The sequence below is a fragment of the Gallinula chloropus genome (assembly GCF_964237585.1).
Source record: "Gallinula chloropus genome assembly, chromosome: 1".
Classification (NCBI taxonomy): domain Eukaryota; kingdom Metazoa; phylum Chordata; class Aves; order Gruiformes; family Rallidae; genus Gallinula; species Gallinula chloropus.
Window position 1 is genome coordinate 14,237,948 of NC_140085.1, and position 25,095 is coordinate 14,263,042.

Genomic DNA, 25,095 nt, shown 5'->3' on the forward strand with positions numbered 1-25,095 from the left:
AAAAAGGGAAATTTTTTTTGGTCTTATTTTTTCACAATAATCACATCCAATTTTTCACATCTAATACATACAAGAAGTCTTGCTGAACATTACTGCATGTCTACATAATACTCCTAACAAACAAGGCAAGAAAAGTAAGTTAACTTGCATGAACTCAGAATTTAGACAGGGTATCCTTATGTCTCAGCTGTGTACTCAGAGTTTCAAACAAGTAATCTAAAGACATGAATTTTAAAAAATATAAAATGTGTTGTCCATGCCTTTGATGACAGCATGGACATGCATAATTGCTCTGCTGGATCAAGGCCAGAGCTCAGCATCCTGCAGTACTGAGCTCTTCAGAAAGTTATTTCATAGTAGTTCCTTGCAAGAAGACCAGTGCTTCTGAAAGAAATATACAGACAATGCACTTATCTCAAACTCATTCATGCACTGGACACTTCTGGTATTATTCACTTGAGAGATGGCATTAAAATGAGCAGACTCCCTCAGTCAACCAGGGGGAAGTTCCAGAGCCACAGAGGGCTTCCAGGTGGATAGTATCCAGTTGTGTGGGTTTGTCTGCAGTGCTGAGGCAGCTTCCTAAACAATTGTCATCTGCCTTTGCCTTTACTCGTGTTTTTATGCACTATATGTTACCCTTGTAGAATGGTTCCATGTACATTTACTGCTCAGCCTTCCAACCAACACTTACAAAAGAATTCACAAAAAAAACCCACTTCATGCCTATTTCATGAAGCATACTTCTCCTAGGATGTAATTTTGGAAGTTTTGCCACTGACTAATTATTAGCACCAAAAGGTATTTCATTCAGTTCCTCTGTTACATAGGGAAATCTCCAAGTGGAAGCAAACTGTTGCAGGGTGTGCAATATATTTTACAGTCTAGTCATGTTTTCAAAATTAAGCCATCTTGAGAAAAGGGGAAGACAAAGCACCTCTTTGAATGAAACAAAGATTTATGTCGTTGATGAACTAAAATATGCTCTGAAAAATAACCCTGAGGTTAAATTTTAAAGAGAGAAAAACAAAGATCAAGAGAGAATCTTAAACACAACCAATGACAAGTGATAGTGAATTGATGGTCTCATGAACAAAAATAATGGGTACGTTGCTCAGAAAGGGAAGAAAGCAAATTCTAATCTCTGCTTCTAGAATTACCAAATGAACATTTGTAAGAAAGGAAATAACTGTTGCCGTGGGTTTTTTTTTTATTATTTAGATAATACCAGTAGAAAATGACTGAACTTCATTTTATTTCATGCAGGAGGTGCCAGAGTCCTATATGGAACCATGCCAAAATCTTAACAGAGTAGCCAAAGGCTATATTGAGCTGCCTTCTGCTATTATACATTACAAGTACATGATACATTAGATTTCTAGCATATGAAGAAAAGAAACCATCCTAATATTGTATCATCTTGCAGTTTCTATTCTGGCATTTTACAGTGTTGATGAAAGTAACATTTTATGCTTTTTGCTCATCTTTTGAATTAAGTCCAACTAACTTATCAATAGAATTTTCATGTGCTTTTCTTTTAAATAAACGTTCACATAGCCGTTCTTCCTGGCTTTGTTGGTGCTGCTTTTCTTGCCCCTGCACAGCATGAGGAGCCTAAAATAGCAAATGGCCAGTTGTCTGCAAACTTGGAGAAAACGTTAAAAATTGAACATTCCTCTCATTAAAGTGGGCTTTTAGTAGGAGCATCAGGCGATTTTGTGAAGTTGACAAAGTTGCCTTTTTATTCATACCCTCAGCATACCCTTCAGCAGATGTCAGCTGTTGAGCAGCCCACTCTTTGGAAATTCTTGACACAGACAAAGCTACTGACCACTGAGGGTGGGGGGGATGAAAAATTAATTTTTAGGATTTGGCACAAGGTGCTTACATTTAGGTAGCTGAGACTGTCTCAGTGGGCTTCAGAGACAGATTTAAAAAAGATTAAAATAGATGCTTATCCATCTTTGTCTACATGGGAACTTGTTAGCTAGTGATCAGTTTTGGTCAGTAGAGACATAGGGTGTGATTCAGCTGCCTAAATATGTCTAAAATAATTTGGAATGTCCTAAGGAAACTAGTAGACCTACAGAGACCTTGTAGACCCACAGATAACTCTAGATGTTGAGCATCAGGCCCTGGATGTTAATGGAACCAGACTGCCACTGCACCCCACTTAACTCTCAAAGCAGCTACAGACACACAGCTCACACATTATCTACAAATCCTATCTCCAGTTGCAAACAACTGAAAATCCCAATGAGGAGTGGAAAATCAGATGCAACCACCTTCCATCCTTCCTCAGGTTTTCTTCTTTTGCTCAGAAGACTTCTGAGTATTTCCCCATCACAGTACACTTTGTACTACTACTATCTTTAGCTAACAAAGTTTCTGAAAACACCCAGAATTCATCATTGATCATCTCCCTTTCCATTACCTCCACACGAAATAGACAAAACAAAGACATAATTAATAGAGAAGCTCAATCTAATTCTGGGCAGTCAGTTGAGTCTATGTTGCTTAGGGTCATACACTTTGAGGAGTCACAATGATTCCATGCACAGTGTTTGCATGTCACTGGAAAATTAAATAACATGGAAGATGAAGGAGGTAATCTGGGCACCACATCAAAATGGGATGTGAAAGCAGAGCCAAGATCTGAATCAGATATTGGCTCGTGATTTTCAGAATGTTACACATAATGCTGATTGACGGTACAACAATGCCTTTACCCAGGGAAGTGGAAAACCAAGCAAAGGAGTAATTTTTCTTCATAGTTCCACTAAATTGGCACACCAACAAGGAACAACTACTGATGATTTATTTTTTCCACAAGGCATAATTTATAAGCAGTATGGAAGAATGAAATTACTGCAACACTGGGCTAATGTCACAACTACCCTGATGCTAAACAAGGACTGTGTCTTCGGTGCCTGTACAACTCTTGTTTCAAAGTTGACACCAATATCAAAAAGTGGTAAGAAAAGTCCTGCTTCACCCTTATCTTGCAAGAAAGAGTGGGAAGAGAAGGACAGCACTTAACTGAAACAGGGAACTGGTGCTTCCCAGAACCCCAAAGCCAACGCTCTCTATGCATTAAAGTTTCCATTTGTGTTCTGACACACTCTTCAACTGACTGCGAAGACTGAAAATCATAGCAACAACTAGGATGCTACAAAGAACAATGTCTTTCATTGTACAATTCTGTTTCATCATAAGAATATGAGGGATATATACTCATAAGATCATATAATTAAGGGTTGAGTGATTATATATCAATACAAGGAACCTAAGGGAACCTAATTCCCATATTTGCTATTTTATGTTTACTTTCCAATTTTAACATGTGTGTGCATTATCATTGTGTAGAGAGTAAACATAACCGTGTACTTAATCTTGAAGATAATCCTCTGTATTTTTTTCAAACAAATGAAAAAAAAACCCCACCACAACCATAAAACAGTGTCTTAAATAACAGTTGAGTAAAGTGGTGTACCAGGGGAATGTGGTTCCTTCAGACAATATAGCCCTTTTCTACCCTGTCTCAAGGACTAATATAGCAAACCATGTAATCTTCTTGGATGTTTATTCAATATTTCCATAATTACCATAGCTTTTCTATAAATGCTTTAAATAGGTACCCAAGCCTCTCAATCACAGTCTTTATATTTTGCATTGTTTGTACAGCATGATATTTCAAGTTCATACATTAACACAGTTGCCAGATCCTAGAAACTGGCTTAAATACATGGGTATGAAACTACCAGATCTGGAACAGATGATGCAAATTTCCCCCAAAGAAGTTGCATCATTAGGTGATTATGGGAAAAGACATACTCTCCATGAAAAATATATCTCCTTTCTTGAACGTTCCTTTCAAATTTCTTTCAGTAGTTCAGCTGTCTGCCTCAACATTCAGACCCAATTTTTTCCAGGAACCCTGCTGAGAACCAGTTGCTCCTACTTCAGAAGCGATGTGCCAGTTCCCTGCTTCAGCAACTACACATCTTCATGTGGAGAAACTACCATAGTTGTTCTGCTCCCCTTTTCACCATTTGCTGCACTAATTAGGTGTCAAATAATTTTATCGAGCCTTTTAATATTTTCAAAGACAAAGTACAGAGTTTTAAAAGCAGTTGTGATGGGTCACATCTCTTGTGTGGGTTGTTAGACACTGCCTACAGGTTCAGGCAACATTACAGAAGTCCAGTCCAGCTTCTTTAAGCAGCTTTTAAATAATGTTTTAATGATCAGAAAAGATCAAAATAATAATACTGTGAAGAATTAAGATCTTGCAAACTGATAAATATATTTTGAAATCTGTCCACTATTAATACAGGTTATAATAAATATATGAACAGGCACAATCAGAATTGTAAGATACCTGTTCAATGACTAAAAAGATGGTTACATAAAAAAAAAAAAAGTCACTTATTTTCCAAAGTAATTTCTATAGCAACCTATGCTATAGCTGGAACTTCTGCAATAAACCATGCTGATGGTTGAGACACAATATGCTTTTGCAATTTAGGTCAGCTTTATCACTTTTACAAACTAGTAAGCTAAGCCATCTATACAACAGGCTTAACACCCTTAGATGTAACCCAGTGTGCCACCCTGCTTAACAGCCATTACCATCTCTCTGGCAGGCTGAGCTTTAACTAGGTTAGTGTGAGCTTAGAGCAGAAACAGCAAACACTGAAACCTGGCTGAAGGATTATGAAGATAATGTTTCAAATATTTAACACAACCAGAGAAACAATTCATTAGTGTAAAGGAGGTGGCAAACAGCGTTTACAAACCCTGACAATGTGCTTAGGATCTCCTGGTGCTCAACACCTGCTTAAAACAGGCCTAAGCTACTGCTAGGAAAACTCTTCACTGGGAAATCATACGTTTGCGCTTTTATTTCCTCAGTTCATCTTGGCCTTTCTGGTTTTTCAGTTAGAAGGATATTTTATAAAAAGGTGCTTCTAAATATTTATTTATTTTTCAGAATGAATCGAGAAAGAAAAAATAAACACAGTTTGCATGTGATCAGTATAAAAAATTGGCTTCCTACTGATTTTACATAGAAGGAGGTTGGCTCCAGCAGTCTTCCTCCATGGGGCACAGGGCTCTGCCTCATCCCTTGCCCCATTGAAATTGGGCAAAGAGAAGATGGGTGGCTCCAACAGGCAAAAGTATATTCAGGTTCAGCAATTGCTTTGCACAATACCAATAACTAGACTCCATCAAATTGTAGAGGTGAGAAATCTTCCAGCATGGAAGGAAAGTGCTGTGCTGGCAAGCTGCTGTATAAGGTGTGAATCCCAGTTTGCTGCATCACTGCATCTCCCACATCCAGGAAAAAGTGTCTTCCTTGCAGGAGTCCCCTGCAGAACACATTCCCATATCCCTCTCTACAGCATTCCCAGGTCCCTTTGTTCCAGAGGATAAAATGTTTCCCACAGCAGTTGGGCTGTGCTGATAAACTGAAGGTGGCCAGGAACCATACCTGGGAAATGAAAGGTGGGCTGGGAGCTGGGAAGTGCCACATTTATTCCAGGAAAATTTCTGGTAGTTTACAATCTTCTTGTAGCAGATGGGACTATAGCTGAGAGTGCCCAAATTTACTGGTCTAAATGCTCTACCTGGCTGCTGATTTTTATGAAATTTAATATACCTCAATTTAATATCTCAATCCTTTTGTCACATTTGCTTAGTCACCAATACATACAAGACTGACAGCACAACCACAGAAATCTTGCTTCTTAGGGTTTCAGTCTTTATCAAGACTGAACTCAAGAAGAGGATGCCAAAAAGCATGGATGAAGTGAGAGGAAATTTTGCCCATGACATCCACAGGGTCACAACTTCCCTGTGTCTTGTCCATGCTCTAAGTGGAAGACAGAGCAGGTCAATAGTATGTGCAGTTAATCAAAGCTCGCCATGCAGCGGCCTCTGTGAGGTTTGCCTGTTGAACTTTGTCCAGCTCCTCCTCCAGAAGCATCCAGGGAGAGGTACCAACAGTGCAAAAATTGCACCACCAAAGCTGGTACTAATTAATAACCTTATTATCCATCCCTAGAGAGGTCAAAGAATAATTAGCTGATTTGAATCACAGATGTGCTGGCAGCAGCACAGGAAGCTCTTACCTATGCTGCACTGTTGACACAGTCTATAAATTCAAGAGCCTTTTGTAAATATTTTCAATTTATATTAAATCAAAACAAATTTACTTTATAGTCAATCTAAACTAGGCTGGTAGTTAGTCTCAAGTTATTAAAAAAAATAGTTTAAGTTAATTATTTGCTGTAGAGGAGCAATAGGGGATGAGCTAGGTAGAATCAGATCTCTGGAAGACCTGAAGTCAGACGACTGGGTAAGGCAGGCAGACTAACACTGCACCAAAAAATAGCTTTGTTTACTTCAGCTTGTGTTTTAGTAGGCAGGAGAAACAACAGCTGAGGCAAGAAAGTGTGAGCAGCTGAACTAAAAATGAGGAGGAGGAGGATTAGAAGTAAAACATATTCCTCCTCCTTTCATTTCCTTCAAGTGAAGATCACATTTCTCCAGAAGTCCAGCAGCCAAGTGCAATGCTGGAGTAAACACCAACTTCAGGGAAGCTGAGCTTTTCCACTCTTGTCTGAATTTGTCTTACAGGATGCCAAACTGATCCCTTGGGGTGAGACAGTCTGTAAAGCTGCTGGGCTCGTCAGCACAGGGTAAGACCACTCAGCCCTGCCAGTTTTGCAGATAGCAAGGAAAGGGGGTTGTGGTGTCTCTGCACCCAGGGTGCTGAAATATGTAGGTGTGCAAATTGCATAATCAAGAATAAATTCAGATTTCTGCTATGCCTGTTCTGTACACTGCAGGATGGCTGGAAGGACTTTGCTAACATAGTGCAAACACCACCATTTCTGTAGAGGTGCTAATGTGTGTTATGACTCATACAAACAGAATCACAGGTTGGATTTCCCAAACTGTTTGGTGATGCCCTCTGTCTATTTTCACTGAAGCCAATGATAACCCTTCCATTGATTTTGAGACAAGCAAGCACTCAGTGCCTCAGAAAATGTGCCTTTAATTTCACTTAAATAGGAATCAGCAGTCATAGTAGCATTTATATTTCTATAGAGCTATTCATCAGCTTTTCTTCAACAATGACAAAAAAGCCCAATTCAAAACCATGGAAGAAAAAAAACCCACCCAAACAAATCAGTCACAGGAAAATGAATAACTGTTTATAAACTGACCTCAAAACTTGCAACAGAGAGTCACATCTCATGGAAATAAATGCATTCACAGTCACTGTGCAAGCTAGGACCAACATGTACTTCTTGAGTACCAAGAAAACCAAAAATCAAAAAAGGCAGTAAGCAAGAGCGTGCAGGGAAGATACACATCTCATAACTCATTTTTCTTAGGCAGTTCAAAGAACAAAATTTAGCTCCTATAACTTGATCAACAAAGGAAACTATTCTTAGAGAGGAATTAAAGGAAATAGGAAATTCACAGAATTTCCACAGAAAAAACATAGCTGACAGATTTCTTCAAGGTATATACAACTATTCTGTGAGGTTAACTTTTCTGACACAGAAGTAAAACAGTGACAGTATTTCCTCAAATATTTCCTCAAATTTGCTTTTTCTCAATAAGCAAATGGCAACCTTAAATACTGGTGCATTGTACAAGTTAATGAGAAACAAATCTGTCCTGACAAGTTAGTTACCACTCCTCAAAACTATTTTTCCCCAATTTACTGTTAGTCATTTATAAGAAAAAGCAAGCCAATAAATAACATACTTTAACACTACAGAAAAACATGCAGCAAGTAGGGAAGGGGAAATATCAAAGACTCAGACCAATCAATCAGCAGGTACTATGTTCACCATCAGCAACTTCAGTTCTTGAAGAAGTCACTTTTTACAACATGTTAAGCAGTAGAACAACTTGATTGTGTTGGGCACTTACCTGCAGCTTCCCAGTATAGACAGAAAGGGAAGATTTGTTTGACAAACAGGACAGCAATGGAAACACGGAAAAGGTCTCACACTGAAATGTTGTAACTGTTCACTTATCTAATTAGGGAGTTTCTCTATGAATAGGTCAAACTTGAAATATTTTCTACTTTCAATTCCACTCCACTCTAGGTGTCTTTTCTACCTAAATTTCCACCTACCAAAATTTTGGGACAAATAATTAGAAATCACTTTAAGGTAAAATATAGTAATATATATTCTAAAAATTCATGCTAAACTGTGTGCTTCTATTAGCACTTTATATGGTACTAAATTATCAAATGATGACTACGGTCTTTAAAACAAATTAAGAAAAATCAAACCCTTGTTTTTTTCCAGGTTGCAAACTAGCTGAATTAAGAAGTTAAAAGTGTTTGTTATTAGGAACAGTAAATACTTGAGTATGACTACTCTCAAAATACTTGTCTTTTATGTTGATGCTTCCAATCTGAATAATAATCTGAGTAATATATTAAAACTCTTATTAAATGCAACAGATAGAAAAAATAGTTCAATGAAAATGTACTGTACACTTAAAAGATTAATAATAATAGCCAAGAGGAATCAATTTCTATCAAAATGCTAGGTTTGATGCACTTACACATTGTTTCTCTGAAATACAAAATCCTAATATGCACAGAAACTCTCCAGCCAGGAAAAACTCACTATTGTTACTTGTCATTAAAGTTTATACTTTGCAGGACTGACTCCTTGATCCAGCCCTAAGGTCCTAGTGCAAGCAGGTTAGATCATTTCACTTTCTCCAAAGGGATTAGGTTTTCAGAGGCGTTCTTTGCACATGTATACGTACATGAAGTTGACACAGCCCGTCCCCGCCGGTGGAGCAATCCAAACAAAGCTGAGATTTGTAGTGGGGAGATGGCTCACGTGTGATGCAACCACGCTGCACATAAACTGGTTTCCAAACTGGTGGTCAGACATAATTCCTACCAGAAAGAGATGGGGGAAGATAAACAGTAACACATGTTAATGACTCATTGCAAGGTGCTAACAGACCGAGAAGCACATCTGCCATGTGTTTCATCATGGCAGCATGGAATGGGAAAAAACCCCAAAACAACACAAAGATTATGCCACTGAGTAATGAGAATTAATGCCAAAGGAAACATTGGAGCTGGCCTTCGCTTGAGCCAAGGCTGACTTTGTATTTACTACAAGACTCCATGTATTTACTATTGTTATTCTTCATGAGACAAATACCAGAGGAATTATTTGCATTTTTAAAGGAGGAGTTGGATCACAGCTGCTGTAAATCAGTGTTATTCCATTACCTGATTTACACCCATTACAGATCTAAAAGAAAATAAAGTCTGAAGGAAAAAATGCTAGGCATTAATAAGCAAAACAAAGCTTTTAGAGAAAGGTGTTATCTTTTAATAGACAGGCACATCTATTTGGAAAAAGGCGATGAGCTTTAGATTCACAAACTCTTCTTCTGATCTGAAATAAAAGCAGCAACCTTCAGCAGCTTTATCAGTAGCTATTCCTTTGATTTTTTTTAATCAGCCTCTAATACATGGGGGAATGTAAATGTCATCTATTAATCCCACCCTCTGGAATTCACTGCAGTTCACCATTAGACAAAAGAACTGTATTTTTTAACAAAAAAACAATATCTGACAGCAATCTTCTCCCCCTCAGAGCTCTTCTGTAGTTTCCTACAAATTAGTACAAACTTGATTGTTTGTATAACACCCTTTGGCTTAAAGTAAGGCAATCTTACTTGAGTGGATTACTACACCTTTAATCATAGTACATTAAACGGTAAATGTTGAAACTATTCTTCTGAATGTGCTTATCAGAAGGAAATGCCTTGTTCCAGGTTACTTCAAATATTGAACCTTCAGTTCAGAAAGTAGTAACATGGGCTGAAACATTGCTAATAGGAACAAAAGGGAAAGCAAATGGTAGCAGGAACCTCCACACTTAACAAGGTCACTGTTAGCTGTGAGGTGACTATCTCAGAATCATAGAGTCATAGAATGTATTAGGTTGGAAGGGACCTTTGGAGATCTTCTAGCCCAACTCCCCTGCAGTAAGCAGGGAAATCTCCACTAGATCAGATTGTTCAGAGCCCCATCAAGCCTGACCTTCAATATCTGCAGGGATGCAGCCTTCAACACCCCTCTGGGCAACCTGTTCCAGTTATTTACCACCCTCATAGTGAAGAACTTCTTCCTAACATCTGATCCTACCTTGCTCGAGTTTAAAACCATTGCCCCTTCTCCTGTTGCTACACATCCTTAAAAATAGTCCTTCACTGGCTTTCCTGTAGGTCCCTTCAGGTACTGGAAAAGTTTATAGTGATTAGTATTTCTTACATTTACTTGTTGCAATTCCAGCAACAACAGAGAAATAAACCCCATCTCTGCCTCTCAGAATCTTCTAAAACTGTTTTTGATGCAATTCTTCTGAAATGTGACTCCAGCAATTTCTCTTAACCCCTCACAGATCTGGAGGGGGAAGGAGTTTCCAAGGGAAAGATTTCCACCAAGGAGGGGAGCAAATCCTTTCTGATGCAAACATGCTACTCTGCCTCTCCAGGGACCTCCATGCCAGCAGTGTGGTGCAGAGAAGGGGGAAGACTCACAAGCAAACCATTCAGCATTTTATAGATCAAAAGAAACCTCTGAAATCCGATTCAGGCACTGGTGAGGAACACAGATATAATATATATAATCTCGGAGTTATATATGCTATTTATCCTGAGGGCTATTAAATTCTAAACCAGTTTCAATTTTTTTTTGGGGGGGGGGGGAGAAAAGAAGCCTCAGTGAGTAAGTAATCTGTCCCGGGAATGACAGGAGGCAGCTGCTGACGGCAGTGATGCCTGTATCTTTTACAAACAACCACAAACTTCTCGGGGTTTTTCAGTTAATTCCCCACTAGAGCACACACATGAGGTCTTACATCATTCATACAGCTACACCCTTCAGCTCAAATCCCCAAGTGATGATAAAGCCTGTTGGGTCAGGATGAGCTCAGAGACAGCTCAGGATCCCTTGGGTGAAGCCTCTTTTCTAGAGACCAGTTGTAGTGAAATCGAGGGAGATGGTATTTCACTGACTCCTGTTTACTGTAGGACATCAGATGCAGATGAGGTTTCCCATCTCTCAGCACCCTGTACTGCCATCTTAAGTCTTTATTTGCCTTCCTTGGCGAATTGGGAGGACTGGTATTAACATCCTCAAAGAAACCCACTTGACTGGTGCCCAGGCTCACCACTTCAGTCTTGCTGCTGAAGTCTATCCAGCAATGCCCCACTGAGATGGGTGTGTCCAAAAATATGCCCAGAGAAGTCCCTCACAAGGTGAGTGGTATTTACATAACTGCTTTGCTTTGCTGAGGGTGAGAGGTGGTATGTCTACTTCTTTCCCAAAGTGGTGAGTCTTGTCCCTCTGGCTTTGAAGTCTGTACTAAAGCCAGTGACCTCAGTGATGTGGAACAGCCTCCCTGGGACTGTTGCAGAACACCAGCTCTCATCTGTCATCATCTTTGGCTGCACAATGGAAAATGGAGCCAGCCTTTAGCAGGTTAATTAAATAATAGATACTGTCAAGAAAGAAACTACAAGAGTCCTTCAGTTTGAAGAAATCCCCCTTTCTCCAGAGCCAGCCAAATACAAGAGAGGACAAAGACTGCCCTAACCACACCCCCCAGCCAGGGAATAGGCACACCAGCTTGGGAAATGTGACTGCTTTCCTCCTTGGCAGCATCTTGTGAGTTAATGAATTCCCTAGGTTTCAGGCAGTAGACTGCAAAAATGTGTCTAATACATCAAACACATACAACATCTGTGGAGAATTTCTTTTTCCTTTGATTTACAGTTTTAAAAAAAGAACAACTTCTCAGTGACTAGAATAAATTCTAAACAATGAAAAAACTCATTCAATTCTTTTGCAGAAATAAGTCAATGAATTACACAGAGTATTCAAAATTCCATTTTTATACTTTTATAACTATTTAATCTTTATATTTCATTTATAATTTATTGTGATAATTTTTCCAATGCAAACAGCCACTGCTCATCTGGTGGATCTTTACTGGGTACATCAACTCCATTTTGGAGTTCAGAGTCTACAGAACATTTCACAAAAATTAAGTACTGAAACTTCAGTGAGTAAGAGTGATATTAATAGAACCTTTTTGATGCTTAAACCCCAAAGTTTCATTCTGAAAAGGTGAACATAAAAATACCAAAAATGGAGCAATGCAATTGATACTAAGAACTAAATAAATTAAGGATAAAGAATGTTATCTCCCACTTCCAGCCTTTTTGCAGGGTGCTGCTATGGAAGAGAACTCCTCCCTTTTCCTCCATCCCCTCTCCAATCCAGCAGGCTGCTTCCCAGACTGAATGTTTGCCCCATAACAAATCCAAGCACAAATGTTAAACAACATTCTGCTGAAAATAATTAAAATTAATACAAGATAAACCTTATTATGCAGGAGCTCTCAGAACAAAACTGCATCCTGAAGGTACCTCAACAGCTTCAAAGACAGATCACGCCTCCATTTAAGGTGCTTGGCTCAGATCAAGATTGTTCTACAGGTATCCCCTGGCATGTCCTGTTGACCAGTGCAACTACGTATGTTCAAGCCTAGTGTTTATGAGAGTAACAATCCTAAGGTAAGTTTTTAAAATCTGTATAAAACTCTATAAACACTTTTGCAAATAATCAAGTATTTCCATGTGACTTACTGAAGCATTCAAAGGTTTGTGACAGCTGCACATCCACAGCTCTGAAACGTGCAACATGCAAAGATGCCGTTAGCATTTCTCTGAACTCCATTTCCCTTGTTTTTTACAGTGTGCAGTCATCATACTGACGTGTTTCAGACATCTGCACTCTGTAGATTCTCCATCCCCTAAACTTTCTTAGGCTTTAGGAGTCTCAGTATAATCATTCAAATCCCAGACATGCTTTGTACCTTCCAGTAGCACTGCTAGGAGACGAACTAGACATTCTCAGTCCCTCTCAAGATTTAACTCAGCAGCTGTTTTTATTGTGTAAACTTTAAAAAATGTGCTTAGCCCTATTCAGTGCACTATCTATAGTCACCGTATCACAGAGCTTATATGTGCAGAGATAGATTTCAAGAGAGAAATTAAATACAAGCCATCCAGGGATGAAGAAAAAGTATTGAAAGGAAAATTTTATGTAAAGTGAGATGCGGCAATCTTTTCACGTGGAAAAATATTTTATTGATAATCAGAATCACTAGTAGGGGTGCAGAAATATAGTGGGGAAATATTTCACCCCTCTTACAAGGTGGCACACAGGAAAGTGAGCAAGATGTGAACATGCTGGTTTAAATGGTCCATAAACATCCAAGCACAAGTGCAGCTCCTGAACTCCTTGTTATTTTTCACTGTGTGACTTTTCCAAAAGGGAGAGCTATAGAGGACAGGAACTTTTCTCCAAGCTGGGCTCTTGGAAGCCAGAAGACTTTTTTGACTGGCAGAGCCTGGGCAGTATCTAACGGTGCAGATAAATGCAGTAAGATTCACATCATTTTCTGCTGTCTGAGACATGTGGATCTGTAATAGTCCTGACTTACACGTGGCAACTATGTAATGTTCCTTATTACAACATGACATATCCTCCTTAATTATCCTCCTCAGAAAGCAATTTCCTAGACCAGAGCTTTATACAGGGAGCTCATCTGCATGTCAAGATCCTTGGCAAATCCGTCATCGGCACTGGGCTTCCCAACACTGAACCAGATGGTAAGTATTCTGCCATTTCCTTTTTGCTCTATGAATTGAGCATGACATTAAAGGAGAGGGTTAATGTTAAATACAGGTGTAAAATGAATGACCACATTTTGGTTTTGCTGCCTCTGAACTAATTATCTGCTATGTGCTTTCATTTTCCAAGTTGTGCATGAGTGACAGCAAAATGCCAAACATAAAATATTGATGAAATACCAAGAAAATAAAGCTGTAAGTAACCAAATCACTCTGGGACCTTTAGACAAGTAATCATTCCTGATTAGTTGATAATAAATTTAAGTCAGAAACAGACACCTTTAAATTAGATTCTGCATTATGTAAAGATGAAGTACCTAATTGAAGGAACAGTCTTTTCCCCTTAGGAAACAGGGGGACCTCCATTCTCCACCCAGGTGCTAGCTATCTTAAAGGGTGATCCGTAAACCCAGAAGGTAAGCCCAGTTCTGCCTGGTGTTACAAATGCAAACTGGACTGTGCCAGAACACACCTCCTGTGCTGAATCCTATGGTAAAGTGGCCGAACCAGAGCCTGCAGCTTGCTTCTCCCATCTAGCACCAGGGACTTGTTCTGAAAATTGAGGTAGGACAATTCATTTTTTTCAAAGTAGAGAGATGCTAGTGCCACGTTTATCATAATAATCCATAATTTAAAGCAATCACTCTGGCAGAGATCTTATGCTCATAGTCTCTTCTACTCAGAAGCACATTCTCTCTACGAAGTTGAAGATTAATTGTATATAGTGGTCCCCCCACTCTGTTGTTGTGTGCACACTATTCTGATTCAAGAGTGCTGGGACAAGTGACATAGCTTGGTGGCTACTAACAAGGCTTTTAATAAAGTCCCTGTAGGACAGGTCTCCAGGACCACTGCAAAACAAGGGTCTTCCTGAAGTTAAAGGAAAGTCATATGCCTCTCCGTATCATTCAAAGAGTAACAGAGGCTGGAGCACAATGGAGCCAGTAGCTGGCAAGATCTGTCATCAAGCAAGCATTTTAGAGCTTCTGGAGCTGCAGCTTTCAGATCATGTTTTCAGAGCTAGGCACCTCCCTTTTCTGAGGTTTCTTTGGATATTTAAAGGACCTTTCTGATACTTACTTGTAAACACATGTAAAAATGACATACATGTTTCCCCTGAATGCTGCAGCAAGTGAAATAAAGGTTTCTTTTTAGTTGCTGGAAGAATTTTTTAGCAACATCCTTAAATTGTTATGAGCCCATTTCAGGACTCTGAAATGTAAGTCTTAAAATTCTGTGGAGAACTAATGGTTTGAAGAAAATCAAGTTTCTTTCTATTTGCTTTTTTAAAAAGAAACCCTAAATATATGTTTAATAAAGCCATCAGTAGTCTGTACTAAGTGAGCAAAGGTGCAGAATCTGTCCCAAAGTGAGCTGCATCCATTGAGCTAAAGTATGCTGTTGCTGATTGATTTTGGGGGGAGGATTTCAATCTGCTTCACAGGAAAAGCACATCTTGTTTGATGGAATGTAACAGATTGCTAAAGCACTTGGTGGCCCTTGTAATCAATTAAGGGACAGGATGGTTTGATACATTATTAAATAGTATGAAGAAAGAAAAGACCAGCAACCATAAGGTACATTCTTCCACCCAGCAATACATTACCTTTATCTTTCTTGAAGCCATGTGTTTGTTTCACTATTATTATTACTGCTTCATTATTGAATCATATATCTTTTCAGCATATGCAGTGATGGGGAAAATACTGTCCATGAGCTAATAAGAACAGTAGAAAAATTATGGATAAGTGTATATCAACTTAATGAAGCCTGTCACTAAAATCCATGACTCCTCCTGTGGTCAGGAGGCAACTGGAGCCTGAACAGTGATCTGGCTCTTGCGGGGGGTACAGCAGAGCTGAAGTGACTTAGGCTTGGAACAAGAAGTATGGGGTTTATAACCTTTTTCTACATATATAAAATTCAGATGTGTTTTCTATATAGTTCTGAATATAAACATGTATTGAAAGTTCACATTTGAATTACATTCACAGTTCAGTATCCAGGCATAAAGCAGATCAGGTTAGGGCATTTAGGTGCTAACAAGAGCAGTGCTTTATGTGTGCATGTTTTGAATACCTACAGACGTGAACATGTCATTAGAAACACAGGTCTGCAGGAAGAAACCCCTAATGTACAGATTACAAAAATTTTCACTGAAAGAAAGGATATTTTTTTACTTAATCTCTCTTTTACTTTCCCTCTCTTTTACTTTCCCTTTACTTTTAAGGGATTGTTAGTCAAAACTTTTGAGTGGCCTTTTGTTAGAATCCCTTTAGGAGTATAATTTCATCTCAGGGATTTATGAGTTCCAGTCTCATTAAACCTAACAGGAGTTACACATATGGAAATTGTGGTGCATGGGGAGGAGAATATCCCCTTTCATTTGCATAATTCCCCAAGACCCTGAATGAGCCCCTTGTGTAACACGCGATGTGGCTGCTCAAGTCAGGGGGGTGGGGGTGGTGAGACCCCAGTGTGCAGCGTCTTGGTGGTTTTAGGGTGGTCATTATCAGGGAGGATGAGAGGACAATTTACAGCTGAAGTCTAAGTGCTCTGTAGAGAGCAACACGGTACGAAGTGCTCCAAGGCAAGTAGATTTAGTAACAGTAAACAGGGACCAGCAGAAATATAAATAGGAAATGCTAATAAGCTACTGTGTTGCTGAAATATAGAAGAAAAAAAAATCTTTTCAGAGGTTTGAGCCAAAATCTATTTTAAATGTTTTCCTAACAGCCCCAGCATGTTTTATAATAGCAACTTGTATATTTTTCTTTATAGGAACCTGTTAAGCTGATACCTTCATTCTGCACCAGAGTTTTATTGGTCTATTTTAGCAATGCATTCCAGTTTACTCTCTTGGAGGAAGCAGCTGTCCCTGGTTTGTGTTCACCCTTTTTTATTTTTGTGTTATTGTATTTGGCTTGTCTCTCATCTGTATGAGCAACTCTTATAAAACTTAAAAAAATATATCACATCATTCTGAATCTTTGCACTTTGCAAACCCTAATACATGTCTCAGGAGCCAAACATCAGACACACTGCCTGGGAGGTTTTGTACCAGCGACAAATGCGACAAAAGATCACCCTGTTACCACGCCAGACATCTGCTCCCACCAGACACATTCTCAGGGCCAGCAGTAACCACATCCTTCTCCTTATGGCAGTGACAGTTCACCAAGGCACCACCGGAGCTTCTGGAATTGTCCCGAATTTGCTTTGGTAGAGGCAAAGCTGCAAACCAGCAGTCTGAACTAACAAAACTATGCTGACCTGCTCAGGTAAAGGCAACTGTGAGCCAGCCAAACCTCACTGATAACCTGCAAAAGTGATGGCAAAACACTGCTGTGCAACAACTAGAAAACAGCTATGCAGCCCAATAAAAATCTAACTGCCTGACAGTCATTATAACACACACAGATCTGATGGGATCCAGAAAGCATCCTTGCTAAGGCACTACTCATCCCAGGTCTAGCTGTGCCAGGCTGAGTGGTTTGCATGCTGAAGACACCCCTCCTTTGGCTACACTGGTTTTGGAGACACATCCCAATAGCCTGTTTGCTCTTCTATAGCCTAGTATGACTAATTGGGATAACAGCTTGAAGGCTTTACCTATAAAACCCTAAGTCTCTTTTTAATTTATTTTAAATTCACTTAATGGTTTCTGGCAGCAGTCTGCTTTGTAACATCTCTCCTCTATCCCAATTCTTTGCCCACAGACATACTTTGCATTTGCCCACATTCCTGTCACTGCCTCAGTCACTGAAGGAGCATGCAGCGCCTAGTATCTTCTTGCACTGTTCCTAATTACACTTCATATGTCTGTTATTGACATTATCGGTGAACTCTGATGTTTTAAAATTGATAGTTTCCTCCAAAGCAAATTAAGTCTGTCAAACTAATCAATAAAGATAACTATATAATGAAACCAGAGGGACTTCTGTGGAAATCCTTCTCCAAGTGGAATATTTATCATTTACAGACATCTCAACTCTTCTTGTTTTAGAGTGACATTGTTAGACAAGTTATTGTGTCCTATTCCCCAATGCCTTATTTTAGATGACATGAAGTCCGTTTGAAACCATGCATTGTGCACAGAAGCCATTGTCTGTCCTTCAGTGTCTGGACAGGAGGCGGTTTCTATCCAGAGGAGAGTCCTGGAAGTGATCCAGGTCCCCTAATCCCCTCCCTCCCCATGGCTTCACTTACACAGTGTCAAGGATGCTCAGATTCGGGTGAGCTGTGTAAGGTTTCCTACAGCCCCATATCTGCTCACTAGGACACCAAAGCTACCTGTGGCATGGCCAGTCCCACAGTCTCTGGGAGATGTTTGGAGCAGTGATAGCCTTTCCTATCTGTTCAGAAAAGACTGTGCAGGAGCCACGTGCCTGCGAGGGAAACACCGGCTGTGGCAATACAGTTTTAATATGGTTTTATCTTCATAAACTTAAACATGGCTAACCAATACAACCTGTGATTTGTAAACACCAGTTACAGTTTGTGTAACACTGTGTTCAGGACTGGAGATGCATTTTTTCAGCAGCTGACACCAGTGACACAGGAGCACTGCTTTGTCTTTTGAGAATTGAGGAAGGAGTTAAAAAATCCTCAAGATTCACAAAGTATAAAAACTAGAACCTCATATAAAGCTGCTTAATGGGCACCACGGTCATTCCCAGCTGCTGCAAAGGGCTGAAGGGAGCTGAGAAATCATCAAACAAGTTGGTGGGAGAGATAAGGGAGAAGTATGAGACGTAAAATGAGTTTGTAAGTAGGATGGAGGAATTCCAGTTAAAATTTCCATTCTATGGGACTACTTTGGTTTTTTTTTCCATCTACACTGTGATTTAACAGCACTTGCTAAACCCACCAGTATCTCTGTCCAGATCCTATTAGCTGGTGGAAGGAAGCACAGTCCTGCACACCACCTGCATGCTCTACAGATGTATTAAGATAAAAACTGCTGGATGTGCATCTTCTGTAATCACAAATCCATCATTTATAGTGTCTATAGCATAGAAGCACAGAACTGGGGATGCTCTAGCTGCCAGACTGGCAGTGGTGACAATGCTCTGGGTCTTTGGGTAGGCATGTGCTCAGGCAGGTGCTGTGCACCAACAAGGAGATAGGCAATGGGGGGAGCCTGGAGGTGGCAGCCAGCGTGGCTGTGACAGCGGCTGAGACCAGCGTTGACCACCAGCATCTGTCTGGTTCCCACCAGGGTGATACCCTGGCTGTGAGGTGTCACCTCACTGTCACCAGGAAGATGTACAGGGTACACAGAAGCAAAAGTTTGATATTCAGGTACTCTGTAAAGCTGGAGATTGAAAATCAAAACGTTTCTCTGTTACACATTTGTGACATTCTCATCTCTAAAGCAGAAATATCAGCTGTGATTTGCAGACTCTTGTGATATTTTTGACAATAAAGAAAAACTCCTTGCCTACAAACACCCACACAGATTTTAAAATTATTTTTCTATGATTATTGGAGGAAAAGTAGAAAACTGGAACTTGACCACTGAGACGTTTGGGAGCTATTCCCTTTCTCTTGTGAAATGGGCAATAGTTTACTTTGCCTCCCGTTCCATCATAAAAACTGCAGTGATCCCATTCTTTGCAACTTCATGCTGCATCTTCCCCACCAACCATCAAAGGACTATGATGTTAAGCGTATTTCATTGAGCAGTAACTAAAAAGAACAGCATGCCCAACTGCAAGCGGAATAAAACTCCTCAGAAAACATGTTGCATACTAACAAACATCCACAGCAGCAAAACTTTCAGGAAACAAAAACTAAACACAAAACTTTACATACCAAAATAAACAAGAATAACCACAGCCAAAAACCCAGAGGGAGAGCTAATTATTTTACTCATTCATTTCCATATTACTACTTTTAACTCTAGTGAGAAAAAATCACTTAAGAGAAAAAATCTGGTGTAATGCCTCCCAGCCATATGGTATATATTAAGGCATACATACCACAGGCAGAAAATTGTAACACCGCACTTTTATTTCTATCTGACAACACATATTGTCAGTTGAGAGTAGCAAAAAATCAAAGAAGAAAGTAATTCTGCATTTCATTCCTTTGCCTGAAACTTATTTCTTCTAGACACAACATTAACAATCCTAGATATGTGAGAGCACTTCTAGATCAGGTATAGGAAAGGCAAATAAAAGCCAGCTACCAAGAAAAGTAACCCTCTAGTAAACTATCAGTCAATGTAAACAGTAAATTTTGGGGAAAAGCCTGCTGTTATTTAAGTCTTTGTCCTCGAAAGAGCAATTTATAACTAAATCTTAAAAGGCCAATCTTCTGCAGTCGTTTCATATTCAATATAGGATCTTAAAATATTGTCCTGGGAGTGCTATACTGAAGCTGCCACTGGGCCAGTGCAGTGGCAAGACTGGCTGTGTCCCCCCACACCAGCTCACACTGCTCCAGTCCAAGCTGCACACACTCAGGCAAGCTGCTGCCCTTTTTGTGGTTTGCTTCCTTTGCACTTTAACAAAAATTAAAATAGAAAACAATATTCACTCCTGAAGCCAAGTCACTGTTCATGTGACAACGGCTAATGCCACAATGTGGGCAAAAATTAAGTGTGCTACAGAAATAGGGTGCAGGGAGCTTCCACTACATGACCTCCAAATGAACCCATGGTTTTGTTTGAAAGAGAGCTTTATCCAAATCTATGTCAATATGAGGACAAAACCAAGCAAATGATCATCTGTAAATGATCTGAGATGCTTTACAGGATCTAAGACAGAAGTAGAAAAAACCATTTGGGCTGCAGGCTGTGACATGTGAGGGGTGAGTGGGAGCTGATCATCCCTGGTGCTCCTGCCAGGGATCTCCAAACTAGATGCTTGAATTCTAACTTAAAACCTCCTTGACTCAGTTCCACGAATGAACACTTAGCTGAACGCCTCTCAGCAAGCCACCCCCACTCTGACTGTAGTAGGATAAACATTCAAAGATTTTATTGCAGCTTTTAAAAGGGTTTAATAAATACAATAAGTCAAAGTAACACCCAGGAGCAGCAGTCCCATTAGCATATAAACAGAAGGGTAAAAATACGAATATCAAAACATATCTCTGCTTTTTGACCTGCTAATTTGCCCTTAACAAGAAAAATATCTCTAAGAGCCACCATCCTCCAGTGAAGTTTCCCCCTTCATTACTGTTTTGCAACACAAAGAAATCAATAGAAAAGTGTGGGGCTCAGGAAGGGAGCACTTTGACTTCCATTTCTAGATCTCAACTACATTTTCTTCTTGATTAAGAAAGATTAGCATTTCAGAAAATGATCGGGTTTCCTAATTTACATTAATTTCACCCCTGCCATGTATCCTAAATGGGATTTTTTTGCTGGTATTTCCAGATACTTTGTAGTTGTCTCACACTATAACAAATACCAGTCCTTTTCCACATGACCACGTTTTCTATAGTCATGCTTTTCTTGGAAGGCATCTATGAATTTATGAATGGAGTTAGTGCTTCTGGATCTTGTTTCCCATTCATAGTGAAACTAGCATATTAGGGAGAGGGTATTTTTGGTAAATAATATGATTTCCAAATCTGAGTAGATTAGGGAGTTTCCAACTGGTCTACAAATATGGGTCACACATGCCAGCCAGTTTGGGAAAAATGGGAGAGCCGAAATTTTGGCCAAATCATCATTGAGGATATTGAATAAACTGTTTCTTGCATAGATTGAAACCTACTTTCATATGATTGAACCCAAATGACGACAAAGCCAATCCAGAGCAAGGCTGAAGACAGTGCTATGGTAGCCTCCTGGGGAAGGTGCTCTGTGTCTACAAGCAAGCAAAGACTTGGAGGAGCAGGGAAAGCCCCTATGTCAACATTTGTGTTCGTTAATTGTCACTGTAATGATTTGATATACTCCATGCTTATAACACTGCCTGGTCATCATTTTGCAGTTTATCTCAGTGAATCACCGTATTTCACCTTGAAATAATTTCCATAATTAGTTTTTGATCTATTTTTCATGTAAATATTTTTAAATGCCAGTAGTGCACAACTGGAGAGGCAGATTGTTCTGCTAATATGTAAAAAGTTCAAAGGCTGCCAATACTCTGCAGGTGTATAAAGGAGTTTATTTTTTTAAAAATACAGACAAGTTATTATTACAGCTCTATGCAATGTAGTATTAAGTATACATAGCACTTTGGATTATATCTAAATTCAGAATAAATAGTCATAGGGCAATAATAATAATGGAAAAACCAAAATGATGTAATATTATCTTCCAACTTTGGAGGGTCTTTTTTTCCTAGTTCCTTCTTAAATGATACATTTTAAAAGATTTTAAATAGTAAATAAAGGAAAAAAGCATTTACTCACATGCAAATACACAGCCCCTCACACTGTGTGACCTAAGCCTAGATCTGTCTAACCCATATCAGCAATTTCTACCACTTGAACTAACTATTTTACCATGAAGTTGGGCTATCCTGTGAACAATTACGCTCCTGGGGAGCATCTCCAAATTAGCTTTCAGCTGCTTAAGTAAGTCAGCTACTGATAAGAATATAAAAAGTTGTAAAGCTTCTTAAAAAAATTGAGTAAACACTTGAGCAGTCAGCTCCTGATAACTCCCACCAGACCTCTTGAACCTACCCTTTAGATGCTTAATGAGCCATTCCTCACACAGTAAATGATTAGGCTCCTATTATAAACAACATGGAGAGACAGGCGCCTGCAATGGGCTCCATAGAATGCTACCTATAACTTATGTTCCACTCAGTTGCACAAAAATTTCAAGCATTACTTGATAATAAGGATTATGGAGCACAAAAAAAAATACAGGCAACAACTGTGATTCTTCTTAGGTAGCCCTACAACACAACCATTTCCAAGAAAATGAAGGAAAGAAATATTTCTCTTGCCAGCAGGTACATGTTTTTGCATTGACTATCAAAAAAAGACTTTTGTAAGGGACCACAACCTATGAACCAAAAGAAATTCCCAGTATTTACTTCAGATGTGGCATTCAGAGATTTAAAATATTTTGGTAACTAATTCTATTCCAGAGACATATAATGTGGGTGGATGGTTTTAGGAGAATCATACCATCAAGGAGAGCTTCTTCAGTAAATTTCATTTACTTTTGAGGTAGGAAAAAACTAAGAGTTACTGAAAGATTGTTTGAAGAAGAATATTAAGGACAGTGAAAAAAAAGGCTAAAGAGAGGTCATGATAAACCTCTGAGTAGTGATGGGTTAGGCAGGTTATTTCTGGTGCTTGCTCTGGGGTGCTTTGAAATCATGAAGGTAGGAAAAGATGCTATATTAGGGTAGGAAAGTTGAAAATAATCTTCAAGACAAATACCCTATGAAACAAACAAATCTTTGCTGCTGAAGTGGATCATTTTAGTGTGATGTATAATTCATAAAGATGAATGCATGGCTATGTTCAAAGCTGAGCCTGAAATGCCTCAGAGTATCTGGGCAGGAAAGGAGCAGTTAAATAACTAAATCTCTACAAATATAGTTGTAGATATAAGTGAGCTTCATATCAGTATAGGTCTTCTTACAGGGAAAATGAATAAGCTAGTACAGTATAGGATATCTTTATCCTGTTAGAATTTGATCTCTTTTAGAGAATGTATGTTTGATCACAGTTTCCTTCCTAGAGCTCCTGTTGCTACAGCAGTTCAAATTTTTGTGCATAAAATACATCTAAATTCCAGGATATCATAGAAAACTTTATTTTAGAGTTTCTGAGACTTCTGTCCAGATGAGATTTCCTGAAGGAAAGCCTTTCTTTGGTCGAATGATTTAAGCAGGAATAGCAGCACTTCTGCTTTGAGGCTTATATTTTGTCCCACAGAGCTTTATTGAGCTACGATGTGGTCATGCGGTTCTTCCCCATAACTACTCAAAGAAAGAACCTCCCATTCTTCACTCCTTCCTGAAGGACCACCAACGGATTGCATTATATTAGCTTAAAAAATAGTTATGCCACATATACAGCACATTCCAGGAATGTGCACCCTGAATTGAAGGCTGACTTAACAAACTTTAAAGCATTTTGTACAAGCCATTAGTTCTAACTCCCCTGAAACCAGCATCTAAGTTCTTGGATCACAAGGAGGAAACAGATACACTTTGATTTGAACAGCTTCACCTCTCTTGGGTCCTGTGTTCTCAAGCCTACTTCTCCCTCACTCCCATTCCTTCAACAAAACTCCTTCCCCTCAACCTCTCCACTGTTTCCTTAGTCCTATTCTATCCACTTCCACACTTTCAGTAGACCTCAGATATCCCTGTTCAGATTTGCTTTGTAACCCATCCCTTCAACCTGTTTCCTCAAGTCGCTCTCAAATGAAAGTCCTCACTAGAGAACTGCAGGACAGATGACCACTTCCCCCTCCTTCTTGAAAAGAAGTGGACTCAGGAAAATATCAAGCAGCTAATTCTGAAGCAGCTCGTGAAACCCAGTGTACAGTGGTCAGAGGTTTCTCTGTCACTGATCTCCTCAAAATGGTGTGCTCACAAAATCTGAGCTCCTAAGCATACCTGTCAAGTGCTCAAGAGACTTCTGGAACTAAAATGACCCACAAACAATGAAAAATATGCTTTGATTTCAATGTACCATCACTGAAAGAGCATTCCTCTGTAATGTGCAGCCATTTGGCTGAAAATGAAATCTGCAGACTTCCAGTTCAGTTCATGACAATTCCCTTTGTTTCATTCCCATTATTTGACGAGCCTTGATGTTTTCAGTGTCATCTAAACATAACTGGCCTATTGTTGTAATTAAACTTTGATCAAATTTTTAATGGGATCTCAGAGGAAAACAGTATTTGACTAACATGTATTATTCTGCATGTATTAATCAAGTGAATTCTTGTTGAACTGCCTGAATTTCACATAATAACTACTCTTCCCCATTGTTAATTAGCAGAGCAAGAAAATGATAGAATCTGTTTACACTGGAATAATACTTTTGTATCCAGAATCTTCTGCACTTTTAATTTCAATTGTCAATGCTGATTTACTCAGGTTCCGAATACCATTTTTAGCCTTTTCTGAGGCAATTTACTCAAAAATGGAATATCCCTATATTCAAAAATAGTCCAAAGCAATATCAAACCATACCTTTATGACATTAAGTGCTTGAAACACTTAAGCTAGCAGTCCCTTATAAATCACCATTAAAAAGCATATTTATGAGTCTTACTGTTAGTCACCACTTTCATCATTTCCATCAACTGGAAGCAGGTCTAAAATCACTATCTGCTACACTTTCTGAATGATATAAAACATTGGCCAAGTGGGAGCAAATCTG

General features: G+C 39.2%; 1 protein-coding gene across 1 annotated transcript in view; it reads right to left on the bottom strand.

The window, feature by feature from the left end:
- The window catches only part of RELN (reelin), a gene marked incomplete at its 5' end in the record, with an annotated part of 289,955 nt that overhangs the window by 199,240 nt on the left and 65,620 nt on the right, over nucleotides 1–25,095 (bottom strand). Inside the window, one exon of the mRNA XM_084269735.1 lies at nucleotides 8,812–8,947. Coding sequence (XP_084125861.1) covers nucleotides 8,812–8,947 — 136 coding nt within the window. The remainder of the gene's footprint in view (nucleotides 1–8,811; nucleotides 8,948–25,095) is intronic.